General features: G+C 39.9%; 1 protein-coding gene and 1 pseudogene across 4 annotated transcripts; both read left to right on the top strand.

Moving 5' to 3' along the window:
• Nucleotides 1-987: 987 nt before the first annotated feature.
• LOC107803471 (thiamine pyrophosphokinase 2) lies at nt 988-13224 on the top strand. Of its 4 annotated transcripts, none has more exons than XM_016627207.2 (8): nt 988-1363; nt 1571-1666; nt 2122-2287; nt 2389-2485; nt 3232-3304; nt 4315-4413; nt 12220-12469; nt 12693-13224. In XM_016627207.2, exons 3-8 carry the CDS (start codon nt 2155-2157, stop codon nt 12809-12811), a joined length of 771 nt encoding a protein of 256 aa, XP_016482693.1. In that variant the 5' UTR covers nt 988-1363; nt 1571-1666; nt 2122-2154; the 3' UTR covers nt 12812-13224. The 4 variants fall into 4 exon arrangements, with proteins under 4 accessions (XP_016482693.1, XP_016482692.1, XP_016482694.1 ...); XM_016627206.2 differs by having other exon boundaries at nt 1039-1363; nt 1571-1625; XM_016627208.2 differs by having other exon boundaries at nt 1040-1363; nt 2394-2485.
• Nucleotides 13225-13244: 20 nt separating this feature from the next.
• Nucleotides 13245-17975, top strand: LOC107810085 (outer mitochondrial transmembrane helix translocase-like; annotated as a pseudogene).
• Nucleotides 17976-18958: the final 983 nt, after the last annotated feature.

Below are 18958 nucleotides of genomic sequence, written 5' to 3'. Positions count from 1 at the left end.
GTTACCCCTCCCATACTTGACTGTATATTACTGTTCTTCTTTTCTGCTGTATATAGTTAAATTGCACAGGTTTATTTGGTAGTCTGGTCCTAGCCTCGTCACTACTTCGCCGAGGTTAAGCTAGACACTTACCAGCACATGAGGTCGGTTGTGCTGATACTACACTCTGCACTACGTGCAGATCCCGGAGCATCAACATTTGGACCGTAGATTGGGTGGCTGCCTTCAGTCCACGCGGAGATCCAAGGTAGACATGCAGGCGTCCGCAGGCCCTGGCGTCTCCCTCTATCCCTTTATTCATGTTTCATTTCCTTAATTCAGAAACAATGTATTGTTTATTTTCAGACTTTGTATGTAGCATTCTTAGATTGTCTGTGGCATTGTGACACTAGTTTTGGGTGGTCGAGGTTCAAATAGTTATATTAGATATATATATTCAGATAAGTTACTACATTTCTTCCGCTTATTGAAATTTTTCGTTGCCTACACGCTTTGGCTTTATAATTGTTAAAGAGTATAAAATGGATAAAGAAGTAATTTGTTCAAATAATTGGCTTGCCTAGCTCACATTAGTAGGGGCCATCACGACTCCCGAGGGTGAAAATCCCGGGTCGTGACAAAATGTGAAAGAGTTTTATAGTTATATGGAGTAGTATTTTTTTTTTGCCAGAGGCGAAGTAGTATTTAAATAATTATAAAAATAACAAAAGTTACTAACATGATTGCATATGATCATTAACCGAATTAAGTATGATAACATGATAAAAAAAGATAAATTTTAGTTTTAATTTAAATTCGAATTTTAGAACTTTATCTATAAACTCAAAATTATATTTGTATTTAACTAAAATAGTCAAATATAGAATAAAGTTACCATATACTATTGACATTTATTAGCTTGCCACTTGACTTAACCATAATGTCAATTATATATGGTAACTTTCTTGATTATATATATATATATATAGGGGAATTAAATTCAAAATCAAACTGAGTGGGTTGATTTCTTTTAGCCAATTTCGACCCAATCAAAGGAAGCATTGGATAAAATTAGGTTTTGACATGTTTGTTGAAACTTTATATAAATTCAGCAAACAGACGGAACTCTAAATTCAGCAATCATTCGCCTTCTCCCCTTGTCTCTCTGTCTCTCTCTCCATTTTACACACACACACACTAGAATTCTCTATTTATTACTCCTAACATCCAAATCGTTTTTTGCTTCATTTCTCTAATTCTTTGGATCTGTAGAAGAAGAAGGAGAAAAGATCAAACATGGTTGAGACCAGACGCAGCTCTTCGTCCTCCTAAGGGTTCTCTCTCTTCTCCCTCCTCTCCTATTTCTAACGGCAAGCACTCCAAGGTTAGGGTTTCTCTTATCGGATAACTCCTAATAGATTCAGATTTAAAACAGATTAGGGTTAAATTCATGTAAACAGATTTTATAAAAATGTATAATTTAATAGACCTGACCACTAAATCTTGATTTTTTTTACATGCCTGCATGTACCCTGCATAAAAGATTTCTTTTTCCTTTGAAATTTTCTATATAAATTGATCCGTTTTGTAGGCGGCGGAGGCATTGTCATCGTCGATTAATGATACGCTTGGGGAGAAAATCCAGGGTGAGTTGAATGAATCAGGGCCTGAATCTGCTGAACAAGAGGTTCGATCAGGGTTATCTTTTAATTTACTTATATTGTGGCACACACCAACTTCCTTTTTTGTATATAGCCGAATTGGTTTTTTTTGAAGCTCAATGCTAAACTCTTTGTAACATTTGGCATTGTCTTGGTTCATGTTCAATAAAATGATTAGCACAGGGCTTGTAGCTTCAACTTATCCATCTTTTGCCTTTCCACTTCTGATATTGAGTTACTCCCTCCGTTTTAATTGAATGTCTTGATCTGATTTTGTACAATTTTCTGCTGAAACTCTGTGTTTTTAGTGTTTAGATGTAGGGAATGCGTGAGCACACATAATATTTTCCCTTTTCCCCCAAACTATAAAAAAAAGAGTAGATGTGGATCCGTAGTCTATATAGTTAATTAATCAATTAATTGATTGGTATATAATGGTGTTCGTATGTTTTCTCTTTCTTAATTGAAAAAACTGAAACAGCGGGGTGATTTTGAGGGGCGCAAGTTAGCAAAGATGGGGCCGATGTCTCATTCATCTACTTTCCTCCTCCCAAATCTTCCTACCGACAACGGGCCTGCTCTAACGTATGCGCTTGTTATCCTTAACCAACGCCTCCCTCGATTCACTCCTTTGCTCTGGGAGCACGGTAATGGGCCCTGTGCCTTCCTTTTTTCAACCTTTTTTGAACTTCTCTAGTGCCTTGTAATTTCCCTGAAAATGGTGGCATATGTTTGTTGTTTGGAGCAGCACAGGTTCATGTTTGCGCTGACGGTGGAGCGAATAGGGTGTTTGATGAATTGCCCTGCTTTTTTCCTCATGACGACCCTTCTGATATTCGTAAGAGGTGATTCTGAATTCACTTACCAATTGCTCTTGTTACTGATTATACGTAGCAACTTGTTGCTGGTTCATTCTTCCAATCTCTAAACTTGCAAATTGGCAAAATAATAAGGAATAAAACCACAGGCGGAACCACGATTTAAAGCTTATGAGTTCGAGATTCTTATCGTTTTAAGTTACTAGGTTCTAAATTAATAATTTATACATATTCAATGGATTTTTTTAGACAAGTACAGGGTTCGAACCAAAGCTACTGGGTTCGGTCGAACCCTCTCCTGGCACTCTAGCTCCGCCTCTGAATAAAACCGGGATTTTTATAGGGCGAAGAATTTACTTTTTCCACCATTTCGAGAAAAGAAAAATCTACTTTAAAAAAATAGTATATATTAGTAGCTTTGAACTCTGTGAACTTGTTTAGGTTTGCTGCACTCCCCTCACATGGGCCTTGGTATTTTTTTTCTTGGACCAGAATGTGCAAAAGAAAACTAAAACTTGGATTTTTGCTGGAGGAAAGAATGAGTTAATAAGTTATTATTTGAAAATTTTCATGCCATATTAGTAATCCAAGCATAGGACAAATACTGAGATTCAAGTTTGAGCTATAAGTGAGTAAAAACACATGCAGACAATATGTAAAAGCATCGGGATTTCTCTTTTTCTTTTTTGGGCTAAAGCACAATTTCTTAATATTTGGAAATTTTTATTTCGTCATCTTACATTGAATTTGAGTGAACCATGATTTTTTTACAGGTACAAGCCATATGCTATAAAAGGAGATATGGATTCAATCAGAACTGATGTTCTTGACTTTTATAGAGGCCTGGTAAGCTAGAGTTTGCTTGTGATGGTTCTGTAGTTTCTTAGCAAATCTGTTTTCCAATAAATTTTAAAAGCATCCACATTTTTATATTTGTGTAGGGATAAGTGTAAGGGAACATCTAGTTTTGGAGAATAACTAATTTGCCTTAAAAAGACAGAATATTTAGTGTTGAAATGAAATGGAACCTGAATGGTGCGGCAGAATAGATACATTGGATTGATGTAGTCGATCTCAATTAATTTGGATTGAGGCAGTCCTGATTGATATATACTTACAAGTCTCCCTTACTAGTATGATTTATCCTACTTTGAATTGAATCATCACTTTGTGTTAAATGCCGACCTCTAGGGACGTCAACCTTCAAAGAATTTGGTGTTTGACCTTACCGAAAGAATCTGGTGTTTGAACCCTTGGCCTTACAGAACCTTTGTGGTGGATCTTCTTTGATATGCAATGGAGTGGAGCTCCATGTGATAGTTTACCAAGTGTATGGTGTGTTAAGAGCTTCCCTGTCTTTCACCTTATCCGAGAGTGAGAAATTTGTTTAAAGTATAGTTGAGCTGTGCAAATATATTCTTGAGTCTAGAAGAGAGGCCCACTTTGTTAAAACCTTGTGGTTTCCAAATATATTGTTGAGTTCAAGTTTTTGCCCTGTGTACGAGCAGTTACCACACTTCTACTTATACGAGCAGTTACCACACTTCTACTTACTAGTTTTTGTGTAAAGATCAAGAGAATAATATCTGGTCTTGTTTAAATTCTTTCTAATGTAGTATGTAATTAAACTTGTGCATTTTTTCATTTTCAAGCATGTTAGTGAGGATTTTAAGCTACCTGACTACATGTGTATATCATTTCAGTTACTAGATAGTTATTACACTTTTGGATATAATTAGCTATGTGGCTCAAGATCGTTCTTTGCCGTCTTGTTCTTGTGCAATATGTTTGTGCAGTTCACTACAAAGCATGGTTAGAACCATATTTTGAGGATGTATAGCTTGGTGACTTTGCAGGGGACCAAGATAATTGATGAATCTCATGATCAAGATACCACAGATCTTCATAAATGTGTTGCATATATTCTTGAATTACTAAACCCAGAACATCCAAATGTAAGTTAAGCTTTTTAACATAACTCTTGAAATTTTTACCCTTTTCCATGTTTATCAATATGCTATATTCTAATTTATATCCATTAAAAATATCTCTACACTAAATAGTTGCTCAAACTATATCTGCATCTTTTCGTTGTGGGATATTTGTACTCTAATTGTTTCTTATTTATGATTATTGCTAGTAATAGGATATTATTCATTTAGAATAGATATTTGAAATAAACAATTCATTAGAAAATCTTTCACATGGTGGATCAGATGTATTGCTTATTCATCATTATTCAATCTGGGTTGGTATAAGCTTCATTTATTGCTTTTTTTACTCATTCCTTTAAAATGAAATTGAAACTAGTTACCAGGGACACTATTGCATGCACAATCTTCAAGAAAGTGAGGATATAAAGTGGCAAGGTGAATTAATCATCAATAAATTAAATAAAACCTTTTTAACCTCTTCCTTGTTATCCTCCCAAATTTGCTGCGTGAAAAAACCCTTCTATCCAGATCTAAAAAATGCTCTGAGGCACGCTCCCTGAGATTCTTCTCTCTCTTCTCCTTCCTAAGACTCTACCACCCCTATCAATAGCCAAGCTTCCCGCGACCAAACCCCAGTGATACCCTCCGTCAACCGAGCTCTCATGCGCCGCCACGCGCGGGCAACACGCCTGTTTTCCGGCGAGATCTCAACCACGCGCCGGCGCGTGTGGCTATTTCCGGCGACTATTTCAAACTTTTTTCTTCCGACAACCTCTTCTCGAGGCTTTTCCGAGTCTCCCTGTCCCAGTTCCACCAAAATCTGGTGACTTTTTCTTTTTCCGGCCATTAAACTCCAGATTCCGGCGACTGTTTCAGTTGTTCAGTACCAGAAAACTTTCTTCCCTCCCTATATTCTGCGTTTCACCTACTGTGACTACTAATTTTTCTATCCTTTGGGGCTTTTTCTGGCAAGATCTTACTTCTTTTTTGGGACAACCGCATCTAGAATATGATGGATTCTAAATTATTCATTTAGAATAGATATTTGAAATAAACAATTCATTAGAAAATCTTTCACATGGTGGATTAGATGTATTGCTTATTCGTCATTATTCAATCTGGGTTGGTATAAGCTTCATTTATTGCCTTTTTTACTCATTCCTTTAAAATGAAATTGAAACTAGTTACCAGGGATACCATTGCATGCACAATCTTCAAGAAAGTGAGGATATAAAGTGGCAAGGTGAAGTAATCATCAATAAATTCAATAAAACCTTTTTAACCTCTTCCTTGTTATCCCCCCAAATTTGCTGCGTGAAAAAACCCTTCTATCCAGATCTAAAAAATGCTTTCAGGAACGCTTCCTGAGATTCTTCTCTCTCTTCTCCTTCCTAAGACTCTACCACCCCTATCAAGAGCCAAACTTCCCGCGACCAAACCCCAGTGAAACCCTCTGTTAATCGAGCTCTCACGCGCCGCCACGTGCGGGCAACACGTCTGTTTTTCGGCGAGATCTCAGCCACGCACCTGGTTGCAATTGACTTGAGCCTTGGGGTTTGCTCCCTTTCAAGGTCTCAAGTTCGAAACCCACTGGGTGCAAACAATTTCTGAGGGCCATCGGACTGGGTAAAACCTGAATTAACTGTGGTGCACTTGCGGGAAACTCCTTGTCGAGGGCCTGTGCACCCCCGGGAATAGTCGGGGCTCGAAGAGATTCGGACACCCGGTGCAAAATAAAAAAAAAAAGAATATGATGAATTCTACAGAGAGAAACTCCTATTTCTCTCTAAAATCTAGAAAACTAGAAAACGTGTCTTTCATCAAAGCTGCCTCTTGGCCAGACCTAGAACTTGGGGGAAGATGCCATTGAAAGGTTGACGTAGGGCAGGAGCCGCACTTCTCGCTATCTGAGGAGCACACTCTCAGGCGAAAGGACTTCTTGAAATCTTATCTGATTGGGTCTTTTTCCAAATGGGTTGGTTCTCCAGAGACTGTTAGGAACTGGGCAGCAGAGGCATGGAATGTCAAGGACGGGCTGAAAATATCGCAACTGGGGGACACACAATATCTCTTTCGTTTTGTCGACGAGTCTCAAGCTTCAAATATTCTTGTAAGAGGAAACATGTGGTTCGAAGGGAACTTCTTAAAGCTAGACAGATGGATGGAGCACGATGGGTGTCTAGACCTTTGTTTCACCGGCGAATCATTGGTTGTCAACATGGTGGGTCTCCCTGTGCATCTTAGGTGTCTTGACTTATTCAAGAAGATTGGGGAAATCTGTGTGGTTTTTATTGATGTCGCTTGCAGCTTACACGATCTCTCGCAATGAGGATTGTGGTGAGGAAAGGGGGCAAAATCCCTATCTCCACTGTGGTGGAAGATGGCTACTTGAGTTATAGGGTTTGGTTGAGCCCTGAATTTCGCCTTATCTTTATGCCCGAGACAGTGGCGGAAGAAAAGGGAAGGTCAAATAGAAGGGAGGGGAGGGGAAATCAATCTTTGAGGGGATGGGAGGGCTCACTAGATTAGTGGACTAAGCCGGAATCAGACGTTATATCGAGAAGAGACGGGAGGTATGATTTTGGGAGAAGAAGACAAAATTTCAACAGGAGGAAAAGACATGAATGGGTTAGTGATGCAGGCTGGAAAGGCAGAATGGGTCGGTCATCTTCTAATTATCCTAGGGCAAGGCAAGGTTTCAGCAAGTATAGGTCTGGGCCTCCTCATATGGGCCCAACAATTTTTTCCAATTCAATTAGAGATAGATCCTAAGGGACCCAGATTATTTCAAGCTGCGTCTGATAAGGTTCCTAAGCATATGGGAACAATCGTTCTTCCTTCTTCTGCCAGTGGTGCTACACAGTGGCATTTCTGCACCGAGCTCTAGTGACCTGAGCCCCTCTTCGATGGACGCTGCTTCAGGGGCGGCACCGGCTATAGATGGTGCTATTATTCTACGGCCTCCCGCATCTGATGGACCCAGCTCCATCGCCCCCTCATCTGCTTCTGGGCTTAGTTGTGTTGAGGCTACACTTCAAGCCTCTTCTTTTTCTGGGAAGATTGTTGAGCATGCCCCATCTGACGGTAGTGCCGAACCAGTATTTCCAGTTAAGATGCCACCAAGGGTTCCATGCTCTCCCCCTTCCTGCTACCCTACTGGTGTTTTTGGCCATTCCTATAGCAGCGGGATGCTAATTTCAGAGATTGATATCCGTCAAGGAAAGGGTGAGAACCTTTCGGCACCAAAAGTTCCTATTGCTAAGAATGCTATGGTCTTGTATTCCTCCGGTAGGGGCAAGGAAAGGCTATATATAAAAGACGCCTGTCCAATTTCGTCATGGATTGGAGGAGGGGTTATGCCTTTCTGGATGGAGGATAAACTATTAAACTTTGGGAAGTTTCTAGGTGTTTCTTTTGAAGGGAAGGAAGATAGGGTGTTAGAACTGTTGAAGGAGATTGAGCAACAATCTTGTTATGATGGTGCAGGGAGGGAGTTGGGTCAAGGTGTTAAGCAAAATAATTTAGGGAATGTAGTGGTGTACCAGAGAAGGGGTCGGGTGTGTGACAGGGAGGAAGGGAGCTCGGTTAGAGGGGGTAGGGAGAAGGGGGATATTGTTTCTTATGGAAGTTAAGATTCTTTCATGGAATGTGAGGGGGATGAATGACCCAAACAGAAAGGCCATCATCAAAGTGGGAGTTAGAGAGTGAAGTGCTAACCTAGTTTGTTTTCAGGAGACAAAAATGGAAGTTTTGTCGGATGTGATTGTGAGGAGTGTCTGGGGAGGTAGTTGGGTAAAATATGACTGGGTTCCAGCAGCGGGAAGTGCTAGGGGCATTCTTCTAATATGGGATGATAGAAGCTTGGAGGTAAAGGAGATTAAGAAGGGAGTTTTTTCTTTAGCAGCTCTTGTCAAAAATAGAATGAGTGAGGTGGAGTGGGGATTTCGGGGAGTGTATGGACCGGTAGGAGAAGTGTCCAAGATGTTTTTCTAGGAGGAACTGGCCAATATGATGGGGGAATGGGACATTCCATAGGTTCTAGGGGGAGACTTTAACACTATTAGATTCCCGTAGGAGAGATTAGGGCGTAGTATGATTTCAAGGGCCATGGAGGAGTTTTCCGACTTCATCAATGATCACTTTCTCATTGATCTTCCTCTGTCAGGGGAAAGGTTTACTTGAGCCAGGGCGGAGGATTCCAACTTAAGGTCTAGACTTGATAGATTTCTGATATCACCCTCCTGGGATGAGCTGGTGCCGAATGTGCTGCAGATTCCTTTACCTCGGCTGACTTCAGATCATTTGCCTATCGTGCTAGATGGAGGCAGAGGGAGGGGGGTGTGTGCTCCCTTTTGATTCGAGAACATGTGGTTGAAGGTGCTAAGATTTGGTGACAAGGTGAAGGATGGTGGACAAGCTACGGGGTATCAGGGACACCTTCATTCTGTCTTTCGAAAAAACTTAAATTGTTCAAGGGAGATATTATTAGGTGGGATAAGGAGGTTTTTGGGAGGGTAGAGGTTAAAATGAGTGAGCTTATGCATGAATTGGGGGATCTAGAGAGGGAGGGGAAGGGGCGAGAGAGTTAGATGAATCTGAGAAAGCGAGACTGGGGGAGGTTAAGAGGGAAATAGTTGAGTTAGCAATAGCTCAGGAGGAGACTAGTTGGCGGCTAAATTCGAGGGCGCTATGGTTAAAAGAGGGGGATTCGAATACCAAATTTTTTCATAGGGTGGCAGTTGCAAATCGAAGGAGAAATTTCATAAAGTCCTTTTGTGGATGGGGTGAGGATTGAGGGAGAGGCGGAGGTAGAAGGAGCGATAGTAGGGTTTTATGAGAACTTATACAAAGAGGAAGTTAGTTGGAGGCCGACTTTGGGGGGGAACAGAGTTCAACCACATAGGGGAGGGCGACAGTGAGTGGCTATAAAAGGCTTTCAAGGAGGAGGAAGTGCACGAGGCTGTGTCGAGTTGTGCTGGTGATAAGGCCCTCGGCCCTGATGGTTTCTCCTTGGCCTTCTTCCAGCTCTGTTGGGACACCATCAAGGGGGAGTTGATGGAAGCCATTGAATAGTTCCATGTGAATGGTGTTTTCGAGAGAAGTATCAATGCTTCTTTTATTACTATTGTGCCTAAGAAAGAAGGTGCGTATCAGTGACTACATGCCTATTAGTCTCGTGGGGAGCATTTACAAGATTATTTCTAAAGTGCTTTCCAACCGACTCAAGAAGGTTTTTGACGTGTCTGTTTCGTCCTCCCAGAATGCGTTTGTGGAAGGTAGGCAGATCTTGGATGCAACTTTGATGGCAAATGAACTTGTAGACTCCAGAAGGAAAAATAGAGATCCCGACTTACTATACAAGTTGGACCTTGAGAAGGCTTTCGACCATGTCAATTGGGAGTTCCTGAATTTCATTATGATGCGGATGGGGTTTGGGGCAAGATGGAGAGGATGGATCAAGTTCTGCATTTCCTTAGTCAAATTCTCTGTCCTGGTTAGTGGTAGCCCGTGTGGTTTCTTTGGCAGCTCCAGGGGTCTCAGGCAAGGAGACCCGCTATCCCCCATGCTATTCATTCTAGTGATGGATGCTTTGAGTAAAATGATGGATCGTGCGGCGGGCGGAGGCTTCTTGAGAAAATTCTCAGCTCCGATCGGGGTGCCCAGTGCCCGAAGAGTCTCTTGTTTGCTTTTTGTGGATGACACCCTGATTTTCTGTGATCCCGATATGGATCAATTGACCTACCTAAAGCAGGTCCTGCAGTGGTTTCAGATAGTATCAGGTCTCAAAATCAACCTTGACAAGTGTGAGATTTTCCCGGTGGGTAAGGTTGCTAACATTGATGCTTTGTCTTATGTTCTCAGATGTAAGGTGGGCTCCCTTCCTACTACTTACTCGTGTCTCCCATTGGGCGCTTCGCATAAGGATAGTACGGTTTGGAATCCAGTGATCGAAAGGGTTTAAAAAAGATTAGCATGCTGACAGAAACGGTACCTGTCAAAAGGTGGAAAGGAAGTGCTCATTAAAAGCACTTTATCGAGTATGTCCACCTATTTACTTGTCCTTGTTGCAAGCTCCTGTGAGCATCACGGAAAAACTAGAGCGGCTTCAAAGGAATTTTCTTTCGGATGCAACGGATGGAACTAGAAAGTATGATCTAGTGAATTGACAGACAGTCACTTCCCCAAAGAAGTGGGGTGGACTTGGAGTAACAGATCTTAGGGTATTCAACAGAGCTTTGTTGGGGAAATGGCTGTGGAGATTCGGGGTAGAAGAGCATACTCTATGAAGGGAGGTCATAATAGAAAAGTACGATTCCACGGGAGGGGGTTGGAGGACCAAGGCAATCACAACACCTTTCGGGTGTGGCATGTGGAGGAGCATCCTTCAGAGGCAACATCTCTCACAGGGTGGGAGATGGAAGGAAAATCAGTTTTTGGAATCATAAGTGGTGTGGAGAGGATACTTTGAGGGTCTCCTTCTCCACGTCTTCAAAGTTTCAAACCAGAAGGAATTGATGGTCCAACAGATTCGTTACGAGCATGAAGGGGGGGGGGGAGGGTTAGTATGGGACCTCTCATTTAGAAGGAACATGCAAGATTGGGAGATTGCGGAGCTCTAAGATTTAGTGACACTTCTATAGGGGCAAGACAGGCCCCATCCATCTTGTGATTCTTGGAGACAGGGTTTGCTTGGCGATGGTCTGTTCACTGTAAAGTCCTTTTACCTAAGGCGCCCACGAAGGTGTGCTTTTTTGCATGGCTAGCGGCAAGAGGAGTGATTTTGACTGCTGAGAATCTGCGAAAGAGAGGAATTACACTTGTTAGTTGGTGCTATATGTGTAAAAGCTTAGGGGAAGATGTTGATCATCTTTTGTTGCATTGCCCTGTGTCCTCGGCTTTGTGGAGGGCGATCCTGAACCTTTTTGGTGTTCAATTGGGTGATGCCAAGCACTGTAAAGGAAATGTTATATAGCTGGGCCGGTTTTCGTAGAAGAAGAAAGCAAAAGGCGTGAAAGTTCGCCCCGTTAGCTCTCATGTGGATAGTTTGGGGGGAGAGAACTAGGAGAGCTTTTGAGGGGATTGAGTCTCTTTTTTCACATCTTAAGAATAGTCTTTTATCTTTGATCGCTTTTTGGTGCACTCATATAGCCCCTATTTGTATGGAAGATTGGGCGTCTTTTGTAGAGAATCATGTTCTTATGTAAATTCTCTACTTTTTGGTATACTTCTTGTATACGGGAGTTCTCTCCCTTTTGATTTATACAGTTTACCTTATCAAAAAAAAAAAAAACTCTTCCTTGTACTCTCTAGTAGGGTATGTTGTAAGGTTATTATGGAAAAAAAATGTGATATACCTTTTCATATATAGTGGAAGTTTTCTACTTGTAAGCATGATTGGTCCAACTTCTATTACTTTTGCTAAAAAAATATAGTAAAGTGTTTTGTAACCAATTGAACAATTAATTAATTAACATCTCTACCACCACCTAAGGGTGCTGGATCAAACTAAAAGTTGACAGATGATAAACATTTCACATTGATATTAAAAGGAACAGTATATTTGTTATTGTCTTTTTATGATTACCATTATTATTATTTTGAGTGGATCTACTGACATTAGAGAAAAGCCACTATTATAAAGATCACAAATATGATGCAATATTACAACTCTAACATAGTAAGATGATAATTACAAGCACACACAAGGAGAGCCAATACAATTTAGCATAATCTCAGAGCAATTAGAAGATTATAGGACCCCATTACTGGAATAAATGTCGTAATGTAGTTTCAGTGGGATTGACTTGTATCTGTGTGTAATTACAGTTGTGTATTCTAGCCACCGGAGCACTTGGTGGAAGGTTTGACCATGAGATGGGAAATATTAATGTCATATGCCGTTTCCCGTCCATGCCGATTATTCTTCTCTCTGATGACTGCCTCATCCAACTTCTTCCGAGTACACATCATCACAAGATTCATATCCAGTCCTCTGTTGAGGGCCCGCATTGCGGACTCATACCCATTGGAACGGCTGGTGGAAGAACCACAACCACAGGTCTCAAATGGAATTTGGGTGAGCAACTCCATCTTACTCTTTTCTTATTAACTTTTAATATGGTAGTTTAGACTCAACCTGCCTCAATTTGTTATAGGTTGATGCTTTATGTGCTGCATATCTCTATTTGTTTTTGGTTCAATACAAGAAGGATAAATTTCTCTCCAAATTTGATGCCATCATATTGGTGGTATCTACTTTTTCTACTAGATTGACTTGTGTTCACTTGACTTTATTTCAGACAAGACAGAAATGAGGTTTGGTGGTTTAGTCAGTACATCTAATATCGTGAAAGAGAACATAGTAACAGTGCAATCTGAATCTGACCTCCTATGGACGATTTCTATAAAAAAAGAATGAAGGATGCAGCTTGCAGATGACACAAATGAAGAGCCAAATTTTGCTAGATGAATCGTGGGTGCTGACCTCCATTTCCTGTTCAATTCTTTCCATTCTTTCCAGATAAAGAAGTTTCACAGATTTTGAAAATTGTTGGGGTTCTTATTTTTTTTTGGGAATACAGTATCTCTCCAGTCCGATTGTGTGCTGGCACACAACAGATTTCTTTGGTCTTGCCTGTATTGCAGTAGTCTTGGGGAAACAAACAACACGAGGTCTTATGAGTAAAGAGTACTTGTGGGGGGTTAACTTTGATTATCAACTTCTGTTTATGTGCTTGATTCATTAAACGCATTTGGTCCAGCAGTTCTTTAATCTTTTGTATACATAACTCTTTTACCATTATACTGAAACATGGAGAAGTATATTTTTTATTTTGCGGTGATACACTGACATGTCTACAGTTGGTAAATACGGAAGATTGCAATATAAATGAGAGAAAGGGTTCGCTCGTTCAATTGCTCGTAGAAAGGGATCGTTTGAAAATTGTTCCTAATGGTGTTTAATTCTCGGGCACCAACAAATCAGCATGCTTAAGAGGAACTACCAAATATTTGCTACTTAAAAATTAGAATGACCAAAAGATGGTAGACGATTTCGTTTTAGAAAATGTAATGGTGAAGAATCATATTCAAATCTGATTCCGCGAAAGGTAGAGTGCCAGCTCGTGTTTCTCTTTTAGGTGTTATGCGTTTATATGCACCAATAACATATATAGTATATCTCTCTGTCTTCGACATGAGAAGGAAAGATAACAAAGGTTAAAAGACACCAAGTGTGCGTAAATCAAGCATTTTAACCGAGTGACAAGTTGAAGCGCAAGTACACATCCGACAAACTTTGCTGCTCCTTTGAACCTTGCTACTTTACTATAGTTTTCTAAAATTGAATGAAAATATATCACTTGCACTTGAAACATAACTATGTTTAATATACAAAGACACGTCTATATTTTTGTGTAAACTTTTTTCGATTAAGACCAATACAATTTCATTTGGAAAACACCAAAGTCCAAATGATATTGAGTAATGAATAATAATCTACTACTTGTGCAATAATAACAGTTGATATCGCGATTCAGTAGAGGAATGGACTATGAAAAAGAAAAGGATTATTTTTTCCAACTTTGAAAAAAAAAAGGATTATTTTTTCCAACTTTCAGTTCCAAGTTAATAATTCAACTAAAAAATATATAGTGGCGTCACCCGGACTTGAACCAGAGACCTTGTGTGTTAGACTGACGTCATAACCAACTACACCACGACAACATTGCGTTACCTCATTTCGATATATTTTATATCTCGGACAGGTTCTCTTTTGGCGGCAAATAAGTGATTTTTTGAACAGTAATCAAATTGAAACCATAGGGTTTTGTTGCTTGGTTTGATTTCTGGTCCTTGAAGCTCCACTACTCAATAATCAGTTAAAAGCTTAAAAAATTGCAGATATGAGGTGGTTGGGGGAAGAGGATGGCAGGTGTGGTGTGCTAACAAGTTGACTAGAACATGTTGCTATAGTTATGTGCCTTCAAATCCTTTAAGCTTCTGCCTTACCATCCACCCCTAATTCCAAGACACCCCCCCCCCCCCCTCCCCCCAAAAAAAAGAAAAAAAAAAGAAGAAGAAACTTAACATTTCTTAAACCCACACCAAACCCATTTAACCTGTTTTAACCATTGCGTGCTAAACCATTTTTTACGAACTAATATGGTTCATATGAGTCAGATACCGACGGACCTATGGACTTTGGTTTTACGTGCTAGCTCTACTCGAAAATTGTGTAGTAAAGAGTAGTCGTCATTATTATTAAATTTCTTTTGATAAGTTGTTATTGGTTATCCTTGTTATTATTATTCTTTTGATAAGGTCTATTGTTGTTATTATTATTGGCATCTCCTTGGAGCTTCTAGGTGAGCTTTTGGTTATTACGAATTGCATTCTGGAAGTACTTGCCTCTGTCAAATGGTTGACTAATATGCATTGAATGGCATCTCTTTCCAGGATAATTTTGGTAGGCTGCATGATAGAAGCAAAGAAACCCCTAAGACAATGAAGCAGCTCACCCGCCTGTTCCCCAACAAAGTTACCATACAGATTCCTCCGGTAACTTTCAGTTTATGTTTAGACTGCCAAGTGCCAACTGTATTAAATTTTGATTTAAGTATGTAATAGGGATCTTCTTGTGGCAGGATGAAACCTTATTATCAGACTGGAAGCAACAGTTAGATCAGGATATGGAAACTATGAAATCTCAGTCAAACATAGCAAGCATTCGCAATGTGAGTGCTCTATTCTGACCAGCTAAGGGCAAAAACCTTTTATCTTAGATCCCTTCATTGTTTTTGGGTTGTGGATTTTTTAGGACACATAGGCAACACCATGAACATTTCTTTAGCACTTCAATTTTCATTTTCTTACTGTCTTGTCCTGGATTCAGCTGAAAGGCTGAAACCACCTTCTCATCAGCGCATCCCTTGCCAGAAGAAAAGTTCATTTTACTCCACCACTTGTGAAGTTAGCATAAGATAATATTTACAATTGACTGTTTATGATGATTTGTATAAGAAAGATAAATGAGTATGATGCTTATGGAAATGTATCCTCAATGAACTGATTTATTGAGCTGTTCTAACTATATGTGCGATTTCAGGTTTTGAATCGAATCAGAATTGATTGCCCTGACCTGGAAACTTTATGCATAAAAGATCAAGCCCTCACAAACTAAAGTAAGTGTTTTCTCGTAGTTTTAGGCCTTTTAGCTTTGAAATCGTTTACTTGATTATAACAGTCTATCATATTTCTTGATGTGGCTGTCAAGGCATTGAAAAGATAATCGGCTGGGCTTTGAGTCATCACTTTATGCATGAATCTGAGTCTTCCGTGAAGGACGCCAAGCTAGTTATCTCCGGTGAAAGGTCAAATTTAATTTTCACTCTCTAGTCCATAATGTTATAACATGTAAAGAAAGTGTCCTCTTATTTCACGTCTCTAGGGGGCGAAGGTTGTTTTGGGTTGCTTTACATTTCACTGAAATGTCTTTTTATTTGCAGCATTGCTTATGGGCTCAATATCTTGCAAGGCATTCAGAGTGAAACCAAGAGTTCAAAGAAATCCCTCAAGGTGGCTCTGATTTTTCTTCTCGACTGTGCAAATTTACTTCTTAAAAAAGGTGCTTCTCATTCTGAATTACCTGAAATCTGAGATGGATACTTGACTTTCAGGATGTAGTTACTGAAAATGAGTTCGAGAAGAGACTACTCGGGGACGTAATTCCACCTAGTGATATTGGTGTTACTTTTAATGACATTGGGGCCTTGGAAACTGTCAAGGATACTCTGAAAGAATTGGTGATGTTGCCTCTTCAAAGACCAGAATTGTTTTGTAAAGGACAGCTGACCAAGGTAAAGGAATTTGCTTTATGTTGAGGTCCATTTGGATTTTCTTTCTTCTCTCTCTCTCTCTCTCTCTCTCCCCCCCTTGGAGTAGCTGTCCAAGGTTAAAGTAATTTGCGTTATGTTGAAGTCCATTGGGATCTTTTTTCCTCCCACGGTTTTTTTTCTGGGGGGGTGGGGGGGTGGGTGGGTGGGGGTTGAGGCAGATAGAACTTGGTCGTCAAGTATGCACTCATGTTTCTGAACAAGATGCTATCTACAGCCTTGCACGGGAATATTGCTCTTTGGACCTCCAGGTACAGGCAAAACAATGCTTGCAAAAGCTGTTGCTACTGAGGCTGGTGCAAACTTTATAAACATATCAATGTCAAGCATTACGTCAAAGGTATCACTGATATCTGCTTTCTGTTGTTTTATATCTGACTGGCCCTTCTTAAAATGGTTGACAACTTTTTCTTATCAGTGGTTCGGTGAAGGAGAGAAGTATGTCAAAGCAGTCTTCACGTTAGCTAGTAAAATAGCGCCTAGTGTTGTTTTTGTTGACGAGGTTGGTGACATTTTCTGCAGCTATTGCTGGGCTAAGCTTTTTTCCTATATAGATTACAAAGCTAGGTTTTCTTTTTTCACACCCTAAAAAGTTATAAAGTTTTCTTTATATCGTTCTTTGTTTATATTGTCCTTTTTCCTCCATTTCTTCTTGTCTACTAGGTGGATAGCATGTTAGGAAGACGAGAAAATCCAGGAGAGCATGAAGCTATGCGAAAAATGAGGAATGAATTCATGGTAAATTGGGATGGTTTGCTTACAAAAGATAAGGAACGAGTGCTTGTGCTTGCTGCAACAAATAGACCCTTCTACCTTGATGAAGCAGTTATTAGGAGGCTTCCGTGCAGGTAAAATTTGAATAAATTATTTCCTTATGATTTGCGTAAGTGTAACTGATTGATCAATGATTGATTTTTAAATGATTTACGGCTACTGGTGCTCCAATGATTGATCAATACAGGTTGATGGTAAACGTGCCAGATGCTCCAAACAGAAAGAAAATTTTAAGAGTGATATTGGCGAAGGAAGAATTAGCGCCAAATGTAGATGTAGAAGCTATTACTAATATGACGGAAGGGTACTCAGGGAGTGATTTAAAGGTCTGGATCAAGATTACTTGCACTTCCTAATGCATTTGTTTTTGCAATACCTCCTTCAAAATAACTGCATTATTTTTAAATCTACATTTGATATCGTACTTACTGCTGTCTGAAATTTCCAATCCCAGAATTTATGTGTGACAGCTGCGCATTGCCCGATTAGAGAAATTTTGGAGAAAGAGAAGAAGGTCAGTTGCTTGAGTTCATTCTAGTTTTTCGTTATAATTCTGTGACCTTCCAACATTTGGTTGAATTGGTGACCTGGATCACAACATACAAAAGCGCTATTACTAATTTTGTTTGGAAGTCTTTTTGTTCTAGCTTCATGATGTATTTCCTTTGGCGATGTCTTAAATTAATTGGTCTTCGTCATCTCCTATGGAGTCTTTACACTTTAATCTGCTAAATTTATTGACTTATTGTTCTTTATTTTTGGGGCATGATTTCAGGAGAAAGCATCGGCAGTTGCAGAGAACAGGCCAACTCCGGCGTTGCGTAGTAGTGCAGGCATCTGTCCACTTAACATGGATGATTTTAAGCATGCACAAGAACAGGTACACAATTGCACGTACTGTGGTTAATCTGATTTTTGTGCCATGCATTCTACTTTCTCTGCAGAGTATTTGGGGTTCAGGAGAAATGTTAGTAGGCTTTATTTACTGCCAAGAAAAGTTTTTAGTAGGCTTTATTTACTGCCAAGAAAAGTTTGGGACTTTCTCATGGATCTTTCTGATATCACACTGTTGCAGATTTTCTAATCAAATTCTCTTTTGAAAATAAACAACTAATCCGCCTTAGATACACTTTCAAGATCGAATTTCTAGTTTGTAGTTCGTACCCAGGCACAAATCCACTTGCCAACTGATCTGAGTTTGAATTGGTGAACTAACGATCTACAATAAGGAGGCAGCTCCAGGAAGGTAGCTCTTTCATCCAGTTCCTTCAGTGGACTTGGGCTCCAAATCCACATCCACTTCACAACAAAGAAAGAGAATGCAGGGATCATAGAGGAAGGAATCGAACATCTCTCGTAACTTCAGATATATATGTACTCAAGTGATTAGTTTTTATTTATTTATTCGATGGTGCGAGATACAGATTTGGGATTTGAGAGCTGTTGTCATAAAATTATGGGGTAAATCATGTTGACTGGTTTGTTGAACTACTTCTCAGCAGCATGCAGAAGACATGAGAGATCAACAACATTCAACCAGTTAAACACAACAAATCACATTGACTGGTTGAATGTTGTCGGTCTCTCATGTCTTCTACATGCTACTGTGAAGTAGTTCAAAAAGGAATTTTGTTCATGTGATTGCACAAGAGACCACCACAACATTTCGGGGTTTCGATCAGCTAGTCTATATATGTAACTTGAAAGATCAATAGCTCCTCAAACTGATATAATCCTCTCTTAGCGAGTGGCTTTCTTTCGTCACTGTTTCATGGAGAAATGATTCTCTATTTATGCTAGTATCTCCTAGTCAGCCACTAGTATAGGTACTTGTACCTTCACTGGCTGGCCTTTGCTTTTAAGCCACCAAGCTTCAATCTGATGATCAAATATAGTCT

The sequence above is a fragment of the Nicotiana tabacum genome, chromosome 12, assembly GCF_000715075.1.
Source record: "Nicotiana tabacum cultivar K326 chromosome 12, ASM71507v2, whole genome shotgun sequence".
NCBI classification, from domain to species: domain Eukaryota; kingdom Viridiplantae; phylum Streptophyta; class Magnoliopsida; order Solanales; family Solanaceae; genus Nicotiana; species Nicotiana tabacum.
Note: the sequence above shows the minus strand (reverse complement) of the source record. Positions and strands in the feature narration are given on the sequence as shown.